Source organism: Microcaecilia unicolor, chromosome 1, assembly GCF_901765095.1.
Source record: "Microcaecilia unicolor chromosome 1, aMicUni1.1, whole genome shotgun sequence".
NCBI lineage: Eukaryota > Metazoa > Chordata > Amphibia > Gymnophiona > Siphonopidae > Microcaecilia > Microcaecilia unicolor.
The window spans coordinates 692,909,083-692,936,608 of record NC_044031.1 but is presented as its reverse complement, the minus strand read 5'-3'; the positions used below and the strand labels follow the sequence as shown (position 1 = coordinate 692,936,608).

Sequence of the window (27,526 nt, the reverse complement as noted above, 5' to 3'; positions counted from 1 at the left end):
GATATGTTGCATACCGCTGGCCACAGTTAAATACTGAATATTTAACATTCCCGTACCAACATGGGCTTTAGGCGTTTGGTTCTGGGCCAGTGGTAAGCGAGGTCATTTACCCACCCCACAGACAGTGTTGAAGAATTTTCGCTAGTTACCTTCCCTCGCGACCTGGTAAATACAGAGGCAACATTTGAAAAGCACAGCCACTTGGGGGCAATAAGCATATTAAAGAGATGGACAAACCCCCAAAGAGAAAGAGGATAAGCCTTCCAAATCTGCAGTCTATGTTGTATGTCATCAAATAATGGCCCTACATTAATACACTATAAACGGGTCGTTAGGTCCACTAGCAAAAAGACCCACAGATACCGCAGCGCAGTATTTTCCCACAAGAGAGGAAAGACCCCCCCCCCCCCCCATCCAGTGACACCGCACCTCCTGTGAAAGCAGAAGCACCTTGGATTTAGTGTAGTTAAGGGAAAATCCTGTAAAGCTTCCAAAGAGTAAAGAGAGAAAGAAAGAAAGAGCAAGCAATCCAGTGAGAGACTCCTGAAGAGAAGTAAGCACCACCAAAACATCGTCTGCATAAACAAAAGCTTTGATTTGGCGACCATGAAGACTTAGACTAGAAATAGCAGGAGAGGAATTAAGTACCCAAAGTAAAGGCTCTAAAGAAAGTACAAACAAAAGAGGGGAGAGGGAGGCAACCCTATCGGGTCCCACGACAAACAGAAAAGGAGGGGGTTTGGTCACCATTGCTTGGGGTGTAGTATATACAATGTGTATCACATCAAGAAACCATCTTGGAGCCCCACCTGATCAAGCACCCGAAAAAGATGCGACCAGTGAACCTGATTAAAGGCTTTAGACACATCAAGGCTCACTAACAATGTGCCTGACAGTGTGACATGGCCAAAAGAACCCATCATGTGTTAAGAATTGTTAAGATACAAGTGTTCTTGTAATAATTTGTTAAAACTTATAAATAAAATAATTAAAAAAAAAGAATTGCTAAGATGTTCAAGACAATGTGGAGATTAAAAAGAGAACTTACTTTAACAAGTTCATTCAAATTACTAGTTCAAACACTGACACTTTCACAACTGGACTATTGCAATGCAATTTATGTAGGAAGAAAAGAATTTATACTTAAAAACTGCTTCAGACAGCACAAAACAGCAGCACAATTATGGGGCATCAAAATTTAACAAGGCCACCCCTTTACTTACTGCATCACACTGGCTTCCAATCACAGGTCGAATTATATTCAAAACATGTACATTCATTTTCAAAATTCTGTTTGGAATGGCACCTGACTATATGATGAGCTTAATTACCCTGTCAACTAGAAATGCAAAGCCAACATCAAGAGAATATTACATATACCTAGTTGTAAAAATGTAACATACAAATCTGTTTATACAGTTGGATTTGATTATCTAGGATCCAAATGGTGGAATCTTATTCCAAAAGAAATCAGAAGCATAAACTCCTATCTTCTATTCCAAAAAGCTTTAAAAAAAACTTATCTATTTAAAAAACATTTCTCTATATAATCATTAATGTAAAAACCTCATTCTAATATATGTACACTGTTACTCATAAGCTACAATGAATCAAAAAAAAATTTTTTTTTGAATAATGTGGGATATAATGAATGAATGAATGAATGAATAAATAAATAAGAACAGACTGTCCAGTTGAGACAAAACCCACTTGTGTAGGGTCAATTAAATCAGGCAAGAAGGTAGCTAAGCAAGTGGTCATTATCCACGCCAGAAGCTTAATATTGACATTCAATAAAAAGATGGGCTGATAGGAATCAGTATCCTCACAGGGTTCCCCCGGTTTAGGGAATAAAGTTATCAAGGCAACATTTTTGTGTAGTGGAAAAGTACCCTGAGCAATCACTGATTGCTAATAGGCCAGAAAAGGGCCTAGGACCCGACGATGCAGAAGTATATAACACTCGCTGGAGAATCCATCCGCCTCTGGAGCTGAGTAAGGCTTCAATTTTTTAAATAACCTGCTAAACCTCTTTAGACTGTAGCGGCTTATTCAGAACTTGAAGATCTGTACCCAATAATCGAGACATAACCGCCCAGACCAGAAAATCCTCAATGACCCCTGGATTGCTTTCAGGCCTTGCCACATACAAAGCCTGGCAAAACCACATATATCTACCCCCTTCCCAAACTCCACAAACACTCTATTGGTAACGGTAGCCTGCCTCCCTCAGTGCAAAACCTGAAAGAGGAAAGCTGATCACATTAGCAATGCAGCAGACATCCCCTGTTATCCATCCCTAAGCACACTCAGCACTACAAAGCCAATTGAAACAACAAAGACATAAAACCAGACAAGCAAGGCAAAGGAAAGCTGTGGTGGTGTACCAAACACAGGACTCAAAACAGAACAGCATGCAAGTAGCCAGCGAGCAAGCTCAGTTCAATCGGCCGGGCATTCCATGGAATTGAGCCAGTCCTGCACTTCTTGTACAGAACTTCCAGCTGCCATCCACAAACACTTTCAACTGTGCTGGGTAAAGTAACATGAAGCGAAAGTTCAGTTCTGAAAATTACACACAAATAGGGGTAAAAGCCTTCTGACTTTCAGTCAGGGCAGCTGAGTAATCTTAAAATATCCTGATTAAATAGTTGGCGGTTTGTCTCCTGAAGAAGCACGCTGTGAAACGGAGGTGCTCTGTTGAACAAACCAGACCGAATAACTTTAAAATTCAGATAAGTGTCCTAAAGGTTTCTAATATGGCTTGAAGCAACCTAAGAAAACAATTAACAAGAAAACTGATAAAATAAATACAAAATAAAAATTAATCGAGAGGAGGTTTTTCAGAGTAATGAAGTTCGTACAGCAGTTTTGTTGAATACTTTAAAATGATAAGCCGAGCATCTGAGGTCTTTTCCTCCTTTCAAAGTGACGTAAAATCAGAAAAGCATGCTATTTTTTATGTTGAGTTAGCTAGCAGAGCCAAAGTTGTTTGAAAACTATTCTCTGAAGCCAGGATTATTCAGGAGGAAAGTTGCCTTAGACCTCATCGAGTTTTGCTGTATTCTGCATAATTCAGTAACTGTACAGAGACTGGGCCAGCTACTCCAAAATCTAAAGAGTCTTCAATGAAACCATGGAGCTATTTCAGGTCCACAATCCTGGTCTGAAATTCTTGCTTCATTTTCTAGGACTCATGAAAACCTTCTCTAAAGAGTACAGAAAATATCCACTGCTTTCATACAAAGGTTGTGGAGAGTTCCCTTATCAGTCTTCTTGCTTCAGGATCAAAAGGCACTAAGGAACCCGCAAGTCCCACATGACATCACATAAGCTTCAAGGAAGGAAAGGAAAATGGAAAGGAAAACCTAAGTCTGAAATATTAGCTTTGATTCATTGTGTATTTCAATATACCCAGCATAAGAAACAATGCAAAGATGTTGCTTTCAGAAGTCTGCAAAAGTAAACACAAGTTTGCAGTCTGCAGGGGACACCACACAGTATTAACCTAACCCTAACCAACTCACCCCCATTGTCGCCACAGTCCTCCATTGGGGTCCATGCACCTGGACTCTTTCTAGAAATCCTGAAGTCATGGGCCCTAAATCCAGCCATCAGGTGCCACCATTGCCCAATGACCATGACCTCCCTCTCTCCCACCTAGCACTAACCTGAGGTGTGAAAAAACTGCGCCCAAGATCGAACCAAGGTCCCTTCACTACCACTGAACAATCCAGTCATCAATCCAGCCTTTGTTTCTCAATATTTGACTTATATAATTTTTAAACCCTTTGGAGCAGATGATCCCTCTTAAATGTGTTTGGTTCAGTCCTGCCTCTCTTATTTCTGTCTGCTCATGATTGACGAGCCTTCAAAATGTCCCTACGAGTCTATTTAGATTTACAGGGTGCAGCCTGGGACTTTATTGGAAAAATTTGTTAAAGAAGAGCCATAATTTAATTTGCAGGAAAATCTGAATTCGTACTCGTTTTTTTGGCAGGTGCATCTCCCACAGTTCCTGCTCACAGCAACATTTTCAATGAGCAGAATGTAGGTCTCCCATCGTTTTTGTTGTAGCACGTGTAGAACACCTCAGCTAATTTTACTCCTTTTGCCACTTGCACAGTTAGGTGGTCTGACTAGTATCTGATCTGCTGACATTTATATGCTACTCAGTTACCTGCCGAGCCCTGAAAGAAGGAGCTAGGAATAGAAGTTAATGCCTGTAAAATCTCTCCCCAAGGCGGTACGCTTTTACAACTGCTTTTTAATTTGCAGTTTATTGGCTGCTCTGTCTAATTCTAACAAGATATTCAATTGAAATGAGTTAGACAGCACCTAGAATCTCAGCCTTGCTACCAGGCTCCTGTGCTGACTGCCAGTTGGAGCAACCTGAAAAGCACAGAACAGCAGTGAGAAATACACCTGAGGCCCAGCAGAACCAGATCTAGCCTTCTTCCAGACAACTGCGTACACACAGAATACTTTAGTCTGCATTATTTAAAATAATTCTGTCCAATGCTTTGAGATAGGTGTTGCTCTTCTCAAGTTACGGTATATGGCGACGTTTCCATGCAATTCTTGCCTGACACACATTTCACTTGCAGTCTTCCTCAGAGGACTCTAGAGGACTCTTACATTAAATCCATTTTCGGTTTGGCCCAAGGGTCTTAAGCGTTGCATAAAATACCAGGATGTTAGGCTACTGTTTTTGTCTAGGGGACTCTGCAGTTCCTTCACATGCCCCTCTATTCCCTTTTGAATTTTTGATATAAAATATTTAATAAAAAATGAGGAACCAATAAGGTGTATGCAGTGCTACATCAAGAAACTGATCATTGATAGCACTTGCACTGTGATACCTGAGGATCCCCTTACTAAAAAAATATTTTAGTGTGAATATGAATACACTTGCAAGTATGATGGTGTTGAAAAGTTGAAAATTGGTACTTTGGGAATGTTTGCTGGGAAAATTGATTTTGTCTCTATTCTCTTTAATAGCTATCCAATCTCAAATTCTATGGAATTTTAATATGAAGTGGGATAGTCTGTTGCTGGATGAGTCTGTCAAGGTAGAACTATTTCACCAAGCTATGAAAGGTTAAAAATCCAGGGGAAACAGAGTAACAAAATAGGATGGAAGGCAGACAGTGGGCATTTTAAACCCTGAAAGGCAAATTAAAGCTTACCTTGCAGCCTTCACATGTAATGACACCATAATGGATTCCCGATGATTTGTCTCCACAGATCTTGCATGGAATAATTTCAATTTGAGCTGAAACAGAAGCACAAAGCCTGTTAATTACATCTTCCTTTAAACACCTTATAGAAAGTGCTCCCTGATCAGCATTTGCACAGTGAAAACTAATAACCTGCTAAACATTACAGCACATTAACTATTAATTGTTGAACTGCGAGGGGCCCCCTCGTGCCCTGGACTAAATTATGACTGCTCGTTATATAATAGCTTCTGGGTTATTAAAATGGGTCATTTGAGAAGGTGTTTAAAAATCCTGAAGAAGGCTGGAATCAGCATTTCAAAGCAGAAGCTGAACTAGGGATGCTGCGCTGCTGACCCAAGAACCAAAAGAGAGAAGCAAACTTCTGTAAACTTGTTCCCCCAGCAATGAAATGGAGATCTTTTGTTCTATGTTCAACAGAGCAAAAATCTCATTACTACCACCAGACCGAAAGTCCTACTCCAAGGGGGGGCGGGGGGGCACAGTGACTAGCTGAACCCAGCATGGAGGGAGAGCTGGGGAGGGATAATGGCTCCACATGTGCCTGGTTTTGTGCCCCTTTATCTTTCAGAGTTCTGCTTGGACTGGGTAGTTCTAGGGAAACACAGACAGCCAAAAGCCCTGGCACCCTATGTATTATTTATTTCTTTGTAGCATTTGTATCTCACATTTTCCCACCAATTTGCAGGCTCAATGTGGCTTACATTTGCCATAGTGGCAGTTGCCAAGGTTGTACGCTAAGACACTTCCAAGTGCAACCAAGGAGATGAGAGATGGAGAAAATATTCTTGAATGGTGAAAAAGACTCGACACGGCTCCGTGTTTTTGTGAAAAACACCTGCCTCAGGAGTCTATGGGTCAGAATAAAACAAATAATAATAGGTACATAAGAACAGAGAGCCGTGTTGAGTCTTTTTCACCATTAAAGAATATTTTCTCCATCTCTCGTCTCCTTGGTTGTGCTTGAAGTGTCCTGTTGATCACTCTACTCCCTTGTCTCTAAGTTCCCCTCTGTAGTGGATCCAGTTTCCCCACTTATGTGGTTGTCATTTACTCTATGTACGCCAGACATGTATGATCTCTATGACATACTATATTATCAATAGACCAATGTAATTTGTATAAGTTCTGCCCTCTCTTGGCAAAGTGTTTTGGGTGAGGCAGTACCGAACTTCAGTTGACACACTGACTCTGGAGAACACTGGACTCTTTTGAGGTAATTCTATAGAGAGCCACATAGATTTAGATAGCAAATTGTCAGACTTGTGAGTTCTTGTACCAAGTAGAGCACTGCTGAGCCCGGTACTCAGGCCAGGTTCTGCTTGGCGGCTGGACAACCCCGGGTTTCACCTGCGCTGACCGCCGTTCCCCAGAGGTTGAGCCCCTAGGTGCGGGCGGCCTGCAGGACTTATGGGATGGAGCTAGAAGCGGGGTGATGAATGTATCAGCCAGGCAGGAACCCGTCAAGAGAGTAATCCAGGTACAAGCGGTAGTCAGTAGGCAGGCAGCAGGCAAGAGAGTAATCCGGGTACAGGCAAGTCAGTAGGCAGGCGGCAGGCAAGAGAGTAATCCAGGTACAGGCAAAAGTCAGTAGGCAGGCCAGAGAGTAATCCAGGTACAGGCGAAAGTCAGTAGGCAGGCAAGAGAGTAATCCAGGTATAGGCGAAAGTCAGTAGGCAGGCGGCAGGCAAGAGAGTAATCCAGGCATAGGTGAAAGTCAGTAGGCAGGCGGCAGGCAAGAGAGTAATCCAGATGCAGGCAAAAGTCAGTAGGCAGTAGGCAGGCGGATGGGTAATCCAGATGCAGGCAAAGTCAGCAACGAGGGACGAGTAGATAAGAAGCAGACTACAGAGTTAGAAACACCTACCAAAGTAGAAGCCGAAGCATGGAGTCCAGGGAGAGCTCAGCTGATGAAGTGCTGGCATCTGACATCAGCAGGGAGAAGGGGCACAGCCATAGAACAAGAGCAGGAGAAGGAGGAACCGGAAGACCAATAGGAGAGAAGCAAGGGAAGCCAGGCAGAGGAAGAGCAGACCCAGGTGAGTGGAAGCAAAGCAATCAAGGAGCCTGGAAGCTAGGCAGAGAGAGAGCAGAAACAGGTGCATGGAAGCAAAGCAATTAAGGAGCCTGCAACCACCGCTCTCTGAACAAACCCAGAGAAGAACTACACACACATGGCTCAGGCAGTGCCAGTCAAGTGTGCGTGTCGACGGGACCCTGAGCAGCCCGAGGATGCCGCTTGCGTTGAGGTAGGGGACATGACACAAACACACACAAATGCTGTGATTTCAGTCAATTTGCATACATATGTAGCCACATACACACACATAAACAACTATCTGGCTAAGCACTATTCTGTAAGTATGTATTAGAGCTGTACTGAATATTCATATTCAAACCAATTCGGCTCTGAATAGTGATCCAAGTACATTGTTCGTATTTGGCCAAATAGTGATTTAAATTCATATATGAATAACCCAGGATTCTACTGTGCACACTCTCCCTCCTGCTGCCAAATTTTGAATAGCTTCCTAATTCCGATCTACATCGGATATTTCATTTGTTATTTGTTTAGGTGTTGCTTTCAGATATGTAAATTCTGCTGAATCCTACGGAAATAAACACTTGATCTCTAATTTTAATTTTGTTTCTTTTATTATTTGTTACGTTAAAACTCAATGCCTGTTCATATTTGACCAAATAATGTTTTTCATTACTATATGTTACAGATGCATCTGTCCAATCTAGGCATGAGCATTTACACCAGCTCTATGGCTGGTGTAGGTGCTTGTGCTTAAACACATACGCTCGTATGCAACTGGCCTACTCTCCTAACCTCATGCTAGATGTCATATGTGTGTGCCTGATGCAAAGAGCTCCTAGCTCTTAGAGAACGTGTCCGTTCTCTTGAGGCTAGAGTGGTGGAGCTGAGGGAGACAGAGAGGTACATAGAGGAGATCAACAGGGATGTTGTAGAGAAGTCCCACCTCCAGTCTGGTAGCCCTTGTGCTACCTTGGAGGAAGGAGGTCTCCTAGAAGGAGAGCCTCACCCTGGTGAAGTAGGAAGTACTCCTGTAGCCAGGACCTGCCCACCAGGGGATGTACTATCCTCTCGCACCGAGGATATGTCTCCAAGTGCTGCCCGGGAGGGAAAGGTTAGGACAGCTGTTGAGTTGGTGATTTGATCATTAGGCATATAGATAGCTGGGTGGCTGGTGGACGTGAGGATCGCCTGGTGACTTGCCAGCCTGGTGCGAAGGTGGCGGACCTCACGCGTCACCTAGATAGGATTCTAGATAGTGCTGGGGAGGAGTCGGTTGTCTTGGTACATGTGGGTACCAATGACATAGGAAAATGTGGGAGAGAGGTTCTGGAAGCCAAATTTAGGCTCTTAGCTAGAAAGCTCAAATCAAGATCCTCTAGGGTAGCATTTTCTGAAATGCTACCTGTTCCATGCGTAGGGCCCAAGAGACAGGCAGAGCTCCAGAGTCTCAATGCGTGGATGAGACGATGGTGCAGGGAGGAGGGTTTTAGATTTGTTAGGAACTGGGCAACATTCTGGGGAAGGGGGAGCCTATTCCGAAAGGATGGGCTCCACCTTAACCAGGGTTAGACCAGGCTGCTGGCGCCGGCATTTAAAAAGGAAATAGAGCAACTTTTAAACTAGAAACGGGGGGAAGGCCAACAGTCGCTCAAAAGCGCATGGTTCGGGATAAGGTATCTTACAAAGATACCTCACAAACAGGGAACATAGGGTTTCTGGATAGTGAATTTGCACAACACACCGTGGTAGGCCAGGTGCCCTTAAATACAACTAAAGATCAGACAAAAGATAGCAAACCAGTAGTGTCCAGTACTAAGCATCATGCAAATAGGAACAAACAAACATACTCTGAAATGTCTATATGTAAATGCTAGGAGTCTAAGAAATAAGATGGGAGAGTTGGAATATATTGCACTAAATGAAAAATTGGATATAATAGGCATTACTGAGACCTGGTGGAAGGAGGATAACCAGTGGGACACTGTCATACCGGGATACAAAGTATATCGTAGTGATAGGGTGGACCGGACTGGTGGAGGGGTAGTATTGTATATTAATGAGAGCCTTGACTCAGATAGATTACTAATTCGGCAGGACACAAATCACACCTTTGAATCATTGTGGGTTGAAATTCCATGTATAAAAGGGAAAAGGACGGTGATAGGAGTGTACTACCATCCGCCTCTCCAGGATGAGCAGGTAGACGCAGAAATGATAAAAGAAATCAGAGACGCAAACAAAATGGGCAATGTGATAATAATGGGTGACTTCAATTATCCAAATATAGACTGGGTAAATGTAACATCGGGACACGCTAGAGAGGTACAATTCCTTGATGAAATCAAGGACAGCTTTATGGAGCAGCAGGTGCAGGAGTCGATGAGAGAAGGAAAAATTCTAGACTTGGTCCTTAGTGGAGCGCATGATCTGGTGAAGGACGTTATGGTACTGGGGCCGCTTGATAACAGTGATCATAATATGATCAGTTTTAATATCAACCTTGAAGTAACTATAGACAGGAAGTCAAATACATTAGTATTTAACTTTAAAAAAGGAGACTATGATAAAATGAGAAGAACGGTGGAAAATAAAACTTAGGGGGACAACTGAGAGGGTAAAAACTGTACAACAGGCATGGACGCTGTTCAAAAATACCATCCTGGAGGCCCAGGCCATACATATTCCACTAATTAGAAAAGAAAGACGGAACTCCAAAAGACAGCCGGCCTGGTTGAAAACTGAGGTGAAGGAAGCTATTAGGGCTAAAAGAAATGCCTTCAGAAAATGGAAGAAGGAACTGTCTGAAAATAACAAAAAGCAGCATAAGGAGTGTCAAAGCAAATGCAAGGCGCAGATAAAGAAGGCCAAGAGGGATTACGAAAAAAAAGATAGCATTAGAGGCAAAAAAACATAGTAAAAATTTTTTTCGGTATATTAAAAGCAGGAAGCCGGCAAAAGAATCGGTTGGGCCGCTGGATGACCGAGGGGTAAAAGGGGCGATCAAGGAAGACAAAGACGTAGCGGAGAAATTGAATGAATTCTTTGCTTCGGTCTTCACCGAGGAAGATTTGGGTGGGATACCTGTGTCAGAAATGATATTTCAAGCGGAGGAGTCGGAGAAACTTACTGACTTCACGGTAAACCTGGAGGACGTAATGGGGCAGTTCAGCAAACTGAAGAGTAGCAAATCTCCTGGACCGGATGGTATTCATCCTAGAGTACTGATAGAACTGAAAAATGAGCTTGCGGAGCTACTGCTAGTGATATGCAATTTATCCTTAAAATCGAGCGTGCTACCGGAAGATTGGAGGGTGGCCAATGTAACGCCCATTTTTAAAAAAGGTTCTAGGGGAGATCCAGGAAATTATAGACCGGCGAGTCTGATGTCGGTGCCGGGGAAAATGGTAGAGGCTATTATTAAAAACAAAATTACAGAGCACATCCAAGGACATGGATTACTGAGACCGAGTCAGCACGGCTTTTGTGTGGGGAAATCTTGCCTGACCAATTTACTTCAATTCTTTGAAGGAGTAAACAAACATGTGGACAAAGGGGAGCCGGTTGATATTGTGTATCTGGATTTTCAAAAGGCGTTTGACAAGGTACCTCATGAAAGGCTGCAGAGGAAATTGGAGGGTCATGGGATAGGAGGAAACGTCCTATTGTGGATTAAAAACTGGTTGAAGGATAGGAAACAGAGAGTGGAGTTAAATGGGCAGTATTCACAATGGAGAAGGGTAGTTAGTGGGGTTCCTCAGGGGTCTGTGCTAGGACCGCTGCTTTTAAATATATTTATAAATGATTTAGAGATGGGAGTAACTAGCGAGGTAATTAAATTTGCTGATGACACAAAGTTATTCAAAGTTGTTAACTCGCGACTGGGAGACTGGGTGTCTAAATGGCAGATGACGTTTAATGTGAGCAAGTGCAAGGTGATGCATGTGGGAAAAAAGAACCCAAATTATAGCTATGTCATGCAAGGTTCCACGTTAGGAGTTTCGGAACAAGAAAGGGATCTGGGTGTCGTCGTTGATAATACACTGAAACCTTCTGCTCAGTGTGCTGCTGCGGCTCGGAAAGCAAATAGAATGGTGGGGATTATTAGGAAAGGTATGGAAAACAGGTGTGAGGACGTTATAATGCCATTATATCGCTCCATGGTGCGACCGCACCTTGAGTATTGTGTTCAATTCTGGTCGCCGCATCTCAAGTAAGATATAGTGGAATTGGAAAAGGTGCAGCGAAGGACGACTAAAATGATAGCGGGAATGGGACGACTTCCCTATGAAGAAAGACTAAGGAGGCTAGGGCTTTTCAGTTTAGAGAAGAGACGGCTGAGGGGAGACATGATAGAGGTATATAAAATAATGAGTGGAGTGGAACAGGTGGATGTGAAGCGTCTGTTCACGCTTTCCAAATATATTAGGACTAGGGGGCATGTGATGAAACTACAGTGTAGTAAATTTAAAACAAATCAGAGAAAATCTTTCTTCACCCAACGCGTAATTAAACTCTGGAATTTGTTGCCGGAGAACGTGGTGGAGGCGATTAGCTTGGCAGAGTTTAAAAAGGGGTTAGATGGTTTCCTAACGGACAAGTCCATAAACCGCTACTAAATGGACTTCGGAAAATTCCATAATTCTAGGAAAAACATGTATAGAATGTTTGTACGTTTGGGAAGCTTGCCAGGTGCCCTTGGCCTGGATTGGCCGCTGTCGTGGACAGGATGCTGGGCTCGATGGACCCTTGGTCTTTTCCCAGTGAGGCATTATTTATGTACTTATGTAGTATCTTTCAGGCTCATCTGTCTGTGGCATCAGCAACAAGAAAGTTAGTTAACACCTACAAGACTCCGTTCGTTTTATCTTGCTGCACCATATGCTTGGAATAGTCTTCCTGAGCCAGTACATCACGCTCCATCTCTGGCCAAATCTAGGCTAAAAGTCCCCTTTTTGATGCTGCTTTTAACTCCTAACCCTTACTCACTTGTTCAGTACCCATGTTTTTTTTTATTATTATTAATTATTGCATTTGTATCCCACATTTTCCCACCTCTTTGCAGGCTCAATGTGGCTTACAATACATCATGAATAGTGGAAATACATGAGAAGTAAACATTTAGTATTATAGGAGGAACTTGGGTAACATGATAATGCTAAAACAAGGTATTAGTATAACAAGCAGATATTGTAGGACAATTCTGGATATAAGTGTGAGGGGTTCACATTTGTTGGTCTTTGTGGTTTTAACATTTCCACCTTAGTAATTCCCTTATTTGTCCTGTTTGTCTGTCCTAATTAGATTGTAAGCTCTGCCGAGCAGGGACTGTCTCTTTATGTCAAGTGTACAGCGCTGCATACATCTAGTAGCGCTATAGAAATGATAAGTCGTAGTAGTTGAATTTACAATTACTTTCAAAAGAAGCAAAATTGTGAACCTATTTGGTCTTAAGATTTTTTTTAAAGATAAAACAAAACAAAAAAAAAACCCCAAAACAAATTCAACAAATATCTGTTGGGGGGGGGGGGGGGGGGGGAATGAAACATGAGCGTTATAACTAGAAGAAACAAAGCACATGACTTTCAAGTGTGTGAGCCCACATGCAGCTGTGGTCTTTATGTTATCCTTCACTGTTCCCTTGTTCCCTACTCCCGGTTATTATGGAAGTAGAACAGAATGAAAGACAGACATTACCAGGGCTAATTAGACTGCATGCTATTTACCACGCAAATGGACAGAATAGATGGAAATCAATTACTGCTCTTAAATGCTGTCATGGTAAATCAATACTTCTATTAAGAGTGGTGTAATTTAATGATGCATCCTTCCTCCTTACCATTGCATGTTCTATGTTAATCTAATAAATGCAGGCAGGAATTGAAGAATAAACTTATTGGTCTCAAGCAAGTTGATATTCACTGCTGATCAAAACTGACAAACCTGCTGAAGACCAAGGCTATTGGCTATTATTTAATTTTCTTTGTTTACAGGTTAATATTCTGCTGGCAGTGGCCAGAGTTTCTTTAAAAACTGACTGCTGCCAGCAAAATTACACCTGGATATTCAATGTTAGGACATGTGCGGATACCAGAATTGGCCACTGGTAGACACTGAAAATATGCAGATGCCAGTCAATATTCATGTTCATAAATGGCTTTTCTTCTATGACTTTTTCTTCATGCTGAAACAGAAAGGGAAGCAACGCGTGTTTCCTGCCACACCAGCAGTCCCGGTAATGGGGCCGATAGATCGCTTCATGGCCTCACTGCTTCAATCCAGTGCAACTAACTCATGCCTGTGGAGGGTGAACTAAGCAGGGAACGACACGACTCAAGTTCGTTCTCTCTCTCTCTCTCTCTCCAGATTACGTCAGGGAAGTTATAGCAGATATTCAGTGGCACTTGGTTTAGTGCTGCTGAATAACTGGTATATGGCTTGCACAGTGTGGTTTAAACAGGCAGAAGCCTCACCCCTTAATAAATTTTCTCTCATACCTTTACAAAGATATGCTCCAGGCAAATTACAGAAAAGTTCAACATCTCACCCATAGATTAAAATGGACAGCAACAACATGAAACCAACTGCTAAATTACTGGCACACAGAATGCTATAATGCCCAATGATTCCTTAAGACCATAACCCACAATGTTTCAATAATTTCAATTGCTAGTGGCTTCCTGATTTAATGTGATTTTTAATCCTCTTTCTGCAGGACATAAGGTCAGCTAAAGTATAAAGCTCAATTAGGACTACATTCCAAAACATGGAACCATGCAACAAAATGTTCTCAAACTGGCATTCTGCCATTTAGGATCATTTTTACTGATAACCTGACCAGCAGCCCCCCCCCCCCCCCAACATGCAGAGTGTACCCACATTACCAATTCAAGCACCCTGATTCTTATCTTTCTAAGGTTTTAGACACTGGGGGGGGGGGGGGGGGGCAATTCCACAACTGGGCACTTCAATTTAGTTGCCCCAAGGACACATGGTAGGTGCCTACTCTATAACAGCTCCAGGATGCCCAGAGTTCATTATAAACTACTAGCATAATCTGGTATTGGCGTGCCCAACATTTAAGCAACCACAGTTATATCCTTGGGAATGTAATGTGGCAAGGACACGTGTAACTTACAGTATTCTGTAAGTTACACATGTAAGTGGGAGCTCCATCTATGTCCTGCCCCTGTATACATCCCCCCCTTACACTGATATATGCTATATAAGTTACATTGCAGAATAGTGCCTAGGTGCCCTGCTTGCACTTACATGCTTATGTGTAAGTATTCCGTACGCTTAGACGCAAGGGGAGTGTATATTTCTTGCACATAAAGGACTAGATTCTATATATCACACCTAAAAAATTGGTGCCGAAAAAAGAATTGGCACGCAGCAGCGAACTCTCAGGGGTGATGTGGCAAATCCCGACCTTCCTCCCACCACCATCTGAACCACTACTGCTCCCCTAATCCAGTGTCTGCCTGTAGAAGCGTGGTTAGGGAGACTGGACTTGTGTAAGTCTGAGGCTCTGGCCATGGGCGACATGGCTGAGTTTCAGGATGGAGAAAGAATTTGAATACATCACGTTACAAAATACGATTAGACAGTTATGCGCATAAATTCTAATTAATGCTAGTGTCAATTACTGCCTGTTAATTAGCAATTATTGGCACTGATTGGCTTGTTAACTAATTAAGTTGCACACGCAAATCCAGAATATGACTGGATCTGTGCACACAACTTAATTCACGCTACATAGAATCCAGGTGAACATGTTTGTGAGGCAGATATTTATGCACAGAAGAATACGTGCTGACGTGCGTTCACACTTTTGCTTAGACACACACACATGATCTGTTACATTGCCTCAGACTTTTAAACTTGTAGGCACTTCTTTCAGGTTGCAAAATATGACAAAACTGGCAGTTGAATATAAAAAATAGGCATAGGTCCTCTCTAACTTTTCTACCCTGCCCCGGCAAAAAGATTCCTTGCTTTGTGCATGCATCAAAAGGGGAAGAGGAAAAGGAAATGGGACTTTATATACTGCCTTTCTGTGGTTTGTGCAACTACATTTAAAGTGGTTTACATAGTATATACAGGTACTTATTTGTACCTGGGGCAATGGAGGGTTAAATCACTTGTCCAGAGTCACAAGGAGATGCAGTGGGAATCAAATCCAGTTCCCCAGGATCAAATCTGCTGCACTAACCACTGGGCTATTCTTCCACTTGCCACCGTTTCCTTCTCCACATTGTACAGAATACTTTAATGCGTTCATTACTAAACTTTTTTGCAAAATAATTTTTACTGAGCATTTTTCCATTGCAATTCTCAGATCACATAAAAGAGTAAACAGAAAAGCACTATTCAAACAAAGTCGTCAAAGTGATCCAAAATACTGCTGGGACTCTCTACCACTATGCAATTTTTATAGTCAAACCTTGTTAATACTCCTTAATGGAATGTGCGGCCATGTCTTCCGCACCAGATAATATCCATGCTCAACCTCTTCCTGCATTGTGTGGCCACTAAGATGCTCATAAAATACACAGTTCCTGTGCAGTTAGGCTCATGGTCTGCACTGGCCCTGAAGTTAGGCGAATAAATCCTTTGAATATCAGATCCAATAATATTTTTAGAGTGTAGCCAGCTTATTTGATTTTTTGAAGTTAGATATTACGATGACAATTCTATAAGGAGGGCACCAACATTTAGGTATGTACATAACCAGACTACTAGCAAACACACACATAAATGCCAACATTTCAGTTAGGTGCTATTCTATAACAGGGCACTTAAATGCAAAGGTGTGTAGTTTGAAGGTGGGTGTACACATGGGTGGAGTCTGGGCAGAGCACACCATTATGTACTGAAATTACTATAATTTATACACATCTAAAAATCAATCACTCTAGGCATGAGCATTTACACCAGCTCTATGGCTGGCGTTAAGTCTAACACTTAAAATATAGGTGTGTATTTGACCTGTTACCCTAGTACTCAATTAAGGAAAGGAGACACCTACTTTCCTTTATAGAATAGGCTCCAAAACAGGCACCTTTTTGATGCCTAAAAATAAGCAAACCTTTATAGACTTACTCCCTCTTAGGGGTTTTCAATGCTGCCTCTCCTTCAGTAGGACCTGGTACAAGCTCTTAGATTACGTGATGAAATATGGAAATTCTACACACACACAGCTCACCTTTTCTTTAGTTTCCCTTACTTGTGATTGTTGCCTGTAAAGGATGCTTGGTTACATAGGGAGAGGAATGGCCAGCAGAAAAGAGGAGGTGACAAATCTTTTGTATATGGAAATATAATCATGTTTCACCCCTCCTGAAAGCAGCCCATTGGTTACCTATCCCCCACCGTATCACAGACAAATTCCTTCTCCTATTATTCAAAATTCGCACTACTTGCGAACCCTTATTCATTTCTTGACCTGTAACACCCTACTGTCCATCTAGAATGTTGCATTCATTTCAACAACTTGTTATCCCTTCGTTCTGCAATATCATATACCAGTGTTTCCCAAGTCCGGTCCTGGAGTACCCCTTGCCGGTCAGATTTTCAAGATATCTGCAATGAATATGCATGAAAGAAAATCGCATATAATGGAGGTAGTGTATATAAATCAAGCTCATGCATATTCATTGTGGATATCCTGAATAGTTCTTCCCTCCTTCTCTCATCCTGTAGCACTTGTCCATTTATCTGTTTCCTTTCTCCTCTTCTTGCCCCTAAGCTGCCTAAATGATTGCTTGATGGGTGGGATGGTAAAAACACTAAAAAGAGGCAAATTTTCAAAGCACTTAGACTTACAAAGTTACATAGTAACCAATGGAACTTTGTAAGTCTAAGAGCTTTGAAAATAAGACCCTAAATAAACTTGAAACTATATGTCTCTGGTGAGATCTCATTGAACACTGCAGCTTAAAAACAAAACAAACAAAAACAGAATGGAGTCAGTCCAGAGGGCTGCCTCTAAAATACTAAATGGACTTTGTCATAAAGCATATAGGGACAGACTTAAAGACATCAAGATGAACACTTTGGAAGAAAGATAGGAGAGAGGAAATATGATAGATAAATGCACAGGAAGTGAGTCTCTTTCAACTGAAAGGAAGCTCTGGAATGAAGGCATAAAATGACAGTGAAAGGACAGACTCAGGATTAACTTAAGGAAATACTACTTCATGGAAAAGGTGGTAAATTCATGGAACAGCCTCTTGGTAGAAGTGGTGGAGATTCTGAATTCAAGAAGGAAGAACAAGCACATAGAATCTCTTAGGAAGAGATAGTAGATGGTATGGATGAGCAGACTGGACAGGCAATATAGTCTTTGTCTGATTTCATTTTCTCTATTTTGTTTCTAATTAGGGACCATAAAAGTTGCTTCCATGTTTAATCTTTCCTTTATTTTTTTTTCTTTTGCTAAGCTCTGTGTATTATATTTTGATGAAATTATGTTTCATTCAACACGTTTTCTCTTGATATTGTGGTGAATTATACAAATAAAAGAAAATAAAGTAAAACCTGCAACAACGAGATTGGGAGGCGGGGCTGGTGTTTGGGTGGTGGGGCTAGTTCTGGGCAAGACTTCTACGGTCTGTGTCCTGAAAATGGCAGATACAAATCAAGGTAAGGTATACACAAGAAGTAGCACATATGAGTTTATCTTGTTGGGCAGACTAGATGGACCATACAGGTCTTTTTCTGCCGTCATCTACTATGTTACTATGTAACAGTGAAATGCTCATGTCTTAAAGTGACCACAAAATAAGATATTCCCATGGGATATGAGTGCAAACTGAGCTCTACTTAAATCTTTGTGTGCTGAGCATTATGGGGTCCTTTTACCAAGCTGCGGGATAAAGAGCCCTGCAATAGTGTTGGGGGCTGTTTTTCCCGCGCGCCAGGGCCCTTTTTACCACAGCGGGGGGAAGCCCCCAGACAAACATGGCCACGCAGTAAGAGAACTCTTACTGCGTGGCCATGTCACAGGGAGTCCTTACTGCCACCCACTGAGGTGATCAGGGCTCCTGCAGTAACGGGCAGTGCGTGGCATTACTGCCACACAAGCCATTTCTGGGGGTTTTCTTTTCCCCCCCGGAAATGGCATATGCTCAGGGCGGAACTACTGCTGGCGTCCATGTTGGACTGGCAGTAGTCCTGATTTAGCATTCGGTAAGCCCTCACTGGGCTTACCGATGTTTTGTAAAAGACCCCCTATATCAGGTAGGGTGCGAGATTGAAAGTAACTGTGAAATATTTCCCAGAGACTCTACTATAGGTTGTCTAAGACTTGGAGGAAGCTGCACACTACAGGTACATAATATTTTAGATGTTACATTGTACTCCACTTAGAATGTTCGATTGACCAGAAATAAATGGATAAATAACTATCAGGCTTATTTTCGAAAGAGAAGGGCGCTCATCTTTCGACACAAATCGGGAGATGGGCGTCCTTCTCCCAGGGTCACCCAAATCAACATAAGTGAAAGCCAATTTTGGGCATCCTCAACTGCTTTCCGTCGCGGGGATGACCAAAGTTCACGGGGGCATGTCGGAAGCATAGCGAAGGCAGGACTGGGGCATGCCTAATACATGGGCGTCCTCGACCAATAATGGAAAAAAGAAGGGTGTTCCTGACGAGCAGTTGGGCGATGTCAGGTTCCCAGGTTCAGAGCCCATGGGGACCGGCTCTGGAGCAAACGTGAGCCCTTGGGCTGCTGACGAGGACCGACAGCAGCGGGCAAAATCCAACAACACTGGGCTAGCACACCGGCACAGGCAAGGACTGCAGGCGCCGCCCAGCGAGCCGGAACACATGGACTGGAACCCCCTGGACTGGAGGACACCGGACTGGTCCGCACTGGACTGGAACACACCGGACTGGAACACACCGGACTGGTCCACACTGGACTGGAGTACACCAAACTGGTCTGCACTGGACTGGAACACACCGGGCTGGAACACACTGGACCGGAACACACTGGACTGGAATACACCAAACTGGTCCGCACTGCTTCACCTGCACTTAGCCACTGTCCCCAAGGAGTTGAGCCCCTGGGTTCAAGCGGCCAGCAGGACTTACCAGATATAGGATAACACAGGGGCTGGGATACTAGAACAATCTTGACAGTACCAGGACCAGGAATGGGACTAGGGCTGAGGGACCACCTCAGACCCTGGAATACCACGCAAGCTTGCACAAACCAGGAACAAAGGGCCAAGACAAGAAGGAAGTGCTCCCAAGCACCAAAAGGAAAGGCAGGGAAGCCCCAGGGGAAAGCAGGGAAACCCAACAACTCAGAAGTGTTCCTAAAGCGTAACCAGACTGAAGTGCTCCTAAGCACCTAACCACAGAAATGCTCCATAGCACTAAACTAGCAGGGGTGCTCCTAAGCACTAAACTAACAGAAGTGCTCCTAAGCACTATACTAACAGAAGAATGCCTAAGCACTAAACTAACAGAAGTGCTCCTAAGCCCTAAACCAACAGAAGTATTCCTAAGCACTAAACCACCAGAAGGATTCCTAAGCACCAAACTAACAGAAGTGCTCCTAAGCACTCCACTAACAGAAGTGCTTCTAACTGCACCAAAAGGGAAAGCAGGGGAGCCACAAGGAAAAAGCAGGGAAGCTAAACACATAAGTCAAAAGTGCACACTGCACCAACACTAACCTGGACCTAAAGCAAAACGTTGCAAAGGCAGCAAGTTCACAGGTGGCTAATAAGCCCATCACAGCTGACCTCAGATGCAGCAATCCCAAGGCAGCCACGGGTGAGGCTAGCTGCCAAACTTTCAACCAAGACTGGAAGGCTAAAATATCTGGACCGGAATGAAAAGAGTCTGGAAAGTCTATGGCAGCCACCGGTTCTGGCCACCAGAGGGCGAGAGGAGCACAACCCAAGGAAAAAAAACTCTACTTGGTCCATTTTTTTCTTACGACCAAACCTCAAAAAGGTGCCCGAACTGACCAGATGACCACAGGAGGGAATCAGGGATGACCTCCCCTTACTCCCCCAGTGGTCACTAACCCCATCCCACCCTCAAAAAATTTTTAAAAATATTTTTTGCCAGCTTCAATGCAGCCTCAAATGTCATACCCAGTTCCATGACAGCAGTATGCAGGTCCCTGGAGCAGTTTTAGTGGGTGCAGTGCACTTCAGGCAGGCGGACCCAGGCCCACCCCCCCTACCTGTTACACTTGTGGTGGTAAATGTGAGCCCTTCAAAACCCAACAGAAACCCAATGTACCCACATCTAGGTGCCCCCCTTCACCCCTTAGGGCTATGGTAGTGTTGTACAGTTGTGGGTTTTTTTGGGTGGGGTTGGGAGCCTCAGCACCCAAGATAAGGGAGCTATGCACTTGGGAGCAATTTATGAAGTCCACTGTACTGCCCCCTAGGGTACCCGGTTGGTGTTTTGGCATGTCAGGGGGACCAGTGCACTACGAATGCTGGCTCCTCCCATGACCAAATGGCTTGCATTTGGTCATTTCTGAGATGGGCGTCCTCAGTTTCCATTATCGCTGAAAATCGGGGACGACCATCTCTAAGGTAGACCTAAATTTCACGATTTGGGCGTCCCCGACCATATTATCGAAACAAAAGATGGACGCCCATCTTGTTTCGATAATACGGGTTTCCCCACCCCTTCGCCAGGATGTTCTGCGAGGGCGTCCTCAGGAAAACTTGGGCGCCCCGTTAGATTATGCCCCTCCACGTTTGCAACACAGATTCTATTTGGAATGTGTTCATGTTAGGTGCTTTTTGTTTCATTTCAAGGAGAGAGGGACCTCCATAGTTTCTTCAGTTATTGTACTTCAGATTTAGGGGCTTCTTTACTAAGCCACATTAGCGCACTAAGAAGGTAATTCTGTAAATGGGTGCCTGCTAGGAGCCTATTCTATAAAGGACTGTAGGTGTCTACGTTTTGGGGTTTTTTTAAATAGAAGGCTAGCTTAATAGTGAAAATATGTACCTGTAAATTAGGCAGAAGCACTTGTGCCAGCCACAGAGCTGGTATGTGTGCACCTAAGCGCCAGTTACACACATGTAACATAGTATTCTGTAAGTTATGGGTGTAAGTTTAAGTTTCACTCATGCCTTGCCCAGAATGTATGCCTACCTGTAAAATACATGCTACACAGAATATGCACATATTTACAGAATGCTGCTTAGTCAGACTTTAGCCAGAAAGAGGAGTGGCCTAGTGGTTAGAGCACCAGTCCTGACATCCAGAGGTGCCTGGTTCAAATCCCACTACTGCTCCTTGTGCCTCAGGTACACAATTAGATTCTGAGCCCTCCAGGGACTGATACCCAGTGTACCAGAATTTAACTCACCTTGAGCTACTACTAAAAAAGGTGTGAGCAAAATCCAAATAAATAATAATAATTATTCTAACAAAATATGTGCATAACCAGCATATAACTGTATCTGCATACTTTAGAGAACTGTCCTCTAAGTGCTATGTTAACAGCTAACACTTAATGTGGTACCTTAGAAGTTAGCACACATTAATTTAAACTTTAACCAACTAATGCAGAAGGGGGGAGGGGGTTGCAATTTACAAGTGAGATGTGACAAGTTACCACATGCTGTTAATGTGGCAGATGCCCTGGCATAGATTACATCAACCTATACAGCGCCTTGGGTGAATTTCTTTATAAAGGCAGTTAATAAATCCCCATAAATAAACACACAGACCACATGAAGAGGTGCAGCTCACTGCATCATATTACCTTGCATTAACTGAATGGTAAATAAAGAACCTGTCTCTGCATTAATTGAATGGCAAAATCTTGGAAACACCTCCAATTTTTTTTTTGTTACATTTGTACCCCGCGCTTTCCCACTCGTGGCAGGCTCAATGTGGCTTACATGGGGCAATGGAGGGTTAAGTGACTTGCCCAAAGTCACAAGGAGCTGTCTGTGCCTGAAGTGGGAATCAAACTCAGTTCCTCAGTTCCCCAGGACCAAAGTCCACCACCCTAACCACTAGGCCACTCCTCCACTTTGTGTCTTTTCTTAATGATTTAGGCTCATCCAGCACGTGTGTTTTTCCAACATACATAGCTGGACCAGGGGCATAGCCAAGTCTGTTTTAGGGGAAGTTCCCAAAAGTGGACTGAGGGAGCCAATATTCTCTCCCCCTTTCTCCTCCACCCATGCAGCTGCCGCTGCCCACCGCAATAAAATTTTACCTTTGCAGGCGGGAATGCCAAGCTCCATCAGTCGAAGACGTCTCCTATCTGAGTCATGCCTGTGCTGAATGAGCAACACTTAATTCAGCGGGCACACTTCGGCTGCTAATTCCAGCTCTTCTGCACATGCTCAGACCTGAACTGAACATGTGTAGAAGAGCCAGTATTAGCGGAAGAAGTATGCCTGCTGAATTAAGTACTGCTCGTTCATAACAGGCACGACTCACGCAGGAGATATCTTCAGCTGGCAGGGCTTGGCATCCCCACCAGCCATGAAAGCAGAGAAGGCCTGAGCCAAAGGTGAGGGGGGCCAGGCCTCTGGAGACCCCCATGTATACGCCACTAAGCTGGACATTCTAGACATAATTCTTTCAGGCCTGTCTTCAAACTACTTTCCTTCTGATTTTAAGAGTTTTCCAGTGTCTTGGACTATTCATTTGTTAGTAAGGTTCAAATTACTTTCCTGAAAAATCATCTACGTCTCTGCCAGCAACTATTAGTATTTACTCATCAGTTGCACCTTTTCAACCATGAGTCTTTATCCCTTACTCTTCCAGGCATTTCCAGAAGACTTCTCTTCACCTTGCCTGGAAGGCCAGGCTTGCCAGATGGAACACATCGATCCAACAGGAATTGGATTGCTTTGCTCCACTGAAGGAAATGCTGCCTTGTTCTTATTGTAAGTCACCATGTTTCCATCCAGACCTCCATCTCCTTAAATGTAGAGTTAAAGAACAGAGCACCTTTGAAGGAAACATTGTATGACTCAGCTCCTTCAATTATAAAAGAATGAAATTCAGCATTACAACTTCCAGTAAACAAAGAAAATTTACTTCACAAAATTAGTCCATTCCTCTGCAAATTCAACTGTCTTTTCATTGGTCTTGCAACTGACTGACAAGAAACAAAAGACCTGCACCATCTAAACTACTATTCACGGACTATTTGGCCTATTATTTCCTTAAGAAGATCCTCATTTCAACTTCTTGTGGATTCTGCACCACTACCTGGTTCAAATCACCAGGCGGCTGATCCTGTTGATGTTCTATTCTTAAAGCTCTGGAATTTATTCACTCTCCCAATACTCTTCTATGAGAGCAACTATTTGTCTCCTAGACCATTTACCTTCAGCCTGACTGAAACTAGCATAATATGGTTTACTACCCTTTGCTGTGCATACGATCCGTTGTAGGTTGCTAATTTTTAGCATGTGCTAAAAACGCTAGTGTGCCTACAGTGTGATTTAGTGAACAGGGCCCTAAAAGTAGTGATTTGTAAAAACTAAAACAATTCTAAATGTTAATGTTTCTTTTTCTGTAAACTCATTAACATCAGCAAGGTTTCACTGATATGATACCCAATCAATTGAAGGATGAGCTTTCTACTGTATGCCAGTACTGAAAATGCCCGCAAGTACAATTTAATAAACCTGAATTTCATAAACATCAATTCTATCACCTTCAACTAAACAATAAGATTCTATGAAAAACCATAGTAAAAGGAAAAGGCTGTAATCATTTCCCTGAACCTCTGAAAAGTATTTGGTTGTTTTATTTATTGAGGATTTAGCTCACACCTTTTTCAGTAGTCGCTCAAGGTGTATATTTAAGCACATGAGGTATTCCCCTGTCCCTGGAGGACTCACATCTAAGGGGCTCTTTTACTAAAACACATTAAGATATGGGACTTCTCTACACATTAAGCCCAGAGCTTCTGCAACAGTATTTAGGACATTTAAAATAATTGCTTTTTGAAGGTCTTGCATTCATTTTCCAATCAGTATGTAAGACTTGCAAAAAATTGACGTTAAGTGCTCCCACGTTAAGTCCATGTTATCCAGTTAGTGTGCGCTAATCAGAATGTGCTAGCTGGATAATGCTTCCATGCCCACTCCTCACTCATAGCATGCCACTTCTGAAAAAATAATGTGCAATTAGCGTAATTTACGGCTCAACACCCTTTAGTAAAAGGGCCTTTAAATTTGTACTAGAGACAATGGAGGGTCACTATTCCATCCTCATCGACCTATCTGCCGCCTTTGACACCGTCAATCACAATTTACTTCTTGACACACTGTCCTCATTTGGGTTCCAGGGCTCCGTCCTCTCCTGGTTCTCCTCGTATCTTTCCCAACGCACCTTCAGAGTATTTTCTAATGGCTCTTCTTCCACCCCGTCCCGCTCTCGGTTGGGGTCCCTCAGGGATCTGTCCTTGGACCGCTTCTTTTCTCGATATACACCCCTGGGCTCGTTGATCTCATCACATGGTTTCCAGTACCATCTCTATGCTGATGACACCCAGCTTTACCTCTCCACTCCCGACATCACAGTTGAAACCCAGGCCAAAGTTTCGGCCTGCCTTTCAGACATCGCTGCCTGGATGTCCAACCGGCATCTGAAACTGAACATGGCAAAGACTGAGCTCCTTGTCTTTCCACCCAAACCCTCTTCTCTTCCCCCACTTTCTGTCTCTGTTGACAACACCCTCATCCTCCCCGTCTCTTCACCCCGCAATCTCGAGTCATTTTGGACTCCTCCCTCTCCTTCTCTGCCCATATCCAGCAGACAGCTAAGACCTGTCGCTTCTTCCTCTATAATAATAGCAAAATTCGCCCATTCCTCTCTGAACAGACCACCCGAACCCTCATCCACTCGCTTGTTACCTCTCGTCTTGACTATTGCAACCTTCTCCTCGCTGGCCTCCCGCTTAGCCACCTATCCCCCCTTCAATCTGTCCAAAATTCCGCCGCACGTCTTATCTACCGCGTGAACCGATACTCTCATATCACCCCTCTCCTCAAGTCGCTTCACTGGCTCCCGATCCGCTACCGTATACAGTTCAAGCTTCTCCTATTGACCTTCAAGTGCACTCAATCTGCAGCCCCCCATTACCTCTCTACCCTCCTCTCCCCGTATGTTCCCACCCGTAACCTCCGCTCTCAGAACAAATCACTCCTTTCTGTACCCTTCTCCACCACCGCTAACTCCAGACTCCGCCCCTTCTGCCTCGCGTCACCTTATGCCTGGAACAGACTTCCTGAGCCCATACGCCATGCGCCCTCCCTGCCCATTTTCAAGTCCTTACTCAAGGCCCATCTCTTCTCCCTTGCTTTTGGCGCCTAACCACCTTCCCATTCCTGATACCTACACTGACTACATAGTTTTTACCTTTAGATCGTAAGCTCTCTTGAGCAGGGACTGTCCTTCCCCATGTTTAAACTTGTACAGCGCTGCGTAACCCTGGCAGCGCTATAGAAATGCTAAGTAGTAGTAGTAGTAGTAGTTAAGTGACTTGCTCAAGATCACAAGCAGCATCAGCAGGATTTGAATCAGGTTCCCCTGGTTCTCAGTCCCCTGCTCTAACCATTAAGCTATTCCTCTACTACATACATAAAAACTAGTTATTTAAAAGCTTGCTGGCCTTTGTTTCTATGTACTTATGGACAACTACTTAGAAAAAGTTGAGAAGCTACACTGTGGACCTTTCACATACTTCTCTGCTTTCAGACTTATTCAGGAACCCACAAGCCACAGTGATGTCACAAAGCAGTCATGGACAACTTCCCTTTAACATCTTATAATGAGGGGAGATATAGAGGTCTAATAAAATACTGGGTGGAGTGGAATGGGTAAAATATGAAGGATGCAGTCCTCACACAAACAAGGAAGTGAAAATGGGTAGACATGAATCACTTGTTTACTCTAAAAATAAAAGGACTAGAGGGTATGCAAAGAAGCTACTATGTAGTTAAAGTAAAACAAAATTGGGGTAAAAATTTTTCTTCACTCAACATATAAACACTGGAATTCACTGTCAGAGAATACGGTAAAAACAGTTATGCCTGTATTTACAAAGGCACACTATAGACACGTTAGTGTTTTTAACGTGCGTTAAACGCTAACACACCTGTAGGAATGTACTGGCATGTTAGCATTTAATGCGCCTTAACTTTAAAGGCACGTTAAAAACATGTTAGTGTGGTAAGGTTTAAAAAAAAAGAAAAAAAAGTTTGGACATGTTTCTAGAAGAAATAACAAAAATCGGGGTAAAAAAGTTTCTTCACTCAACATGTAAATAAACACTGGAATTCACTGCCCGAGAACAAGGTAAAAACAGTGTGGCAGGGTTTAAAAAAAAAAGGTTTGGACATGTTTCTAAAAGTCCATAAGTCATTATTAAGATGGACTTGGGAAAATCTACTGCTTATTCCTGGGATAAGTAACAAAGGGTTCCTTTTACTAAGTCATGGTAGTGATTCCCACGTGGCAAACGCAACAAAGCCCACAGGAATTGAATGGGCGTTGTCGCATTTGCCACACTGGAAATCACTACTGCAGCTTTGTAAAAGGAGCACAAAATCTGTTTTACTCTTTTGTAATCTTGCCAGATACTTGTGACCTGGATTGCCCACTGCTAGAAACACGATACTAGCCTTGATGGACCTTCAGTCTGTCCCAGTATGACAATGCTTATGTTCTTATGATTGCAGCTATAAGCATTCGGAAGATAGTGCAGTTTTGTGATCCAGTTATTTACTTTGAAACACTATGAAAATAGAATCTAATGTGGTTCACTATGAAATGCAATAAACTTTGAAAATGTTCAAACATTTCTACCTAATATCTCAACTACTACTATTCATACTATTCCAGCAAAACTATTATAGGGGGAGGGGAGTTAAAGATATTGTGAAACAAGACTATTATAAGCTGAATTTACAACTATTTCATTTTACAATATTTCTGCATTTTCAGCTTCATTAGCTAAATCATTTGATGGTCATTGCCTCAAGAAACCGCAAACAGGCTGCAAAAACTTTCCTTCTAACACTTGCAGTCTCATTAAACCACCAGCAGGTGGCAGCACAGCCCTAAGAATCAATGTCGAACATTGAACTCTACGATCCTTTGGCTGTTACTCATGTATAGTCCACACAATAATAGAAACTTATCCTAGTGGCTGGTGGGAAGAGAAGAATCTGTACCACATTTCTGTTAAGATTAGCTGTGGTTTTTTTTTTTTAA

The 27,526-nt window shown here is 43.0% G+C and overlaps 1 protein-coding gene across 1 annotated transcript in view; it reads right to left on the bottom strand.

The window, feature by feature from the left end:
- The window catches only part of RORA (RAR related orphan receptor A), a 198,044-nt gene that overhangs the window by 76,768 nt on the left and 93,750 nt on the right, over window positions 1-27,526 (bottom strand). The window contains exon 2 of the mRNA XM_030188437.1: window positions 5,190-5,275. Coding sequence (XP_030044297.1) covers window positions 5,190-5,275 — 86 coding nt within the window. The remainder of the gene's footprint in view (window positions 1-5,189; window positions 5,276-27,526) is intronic.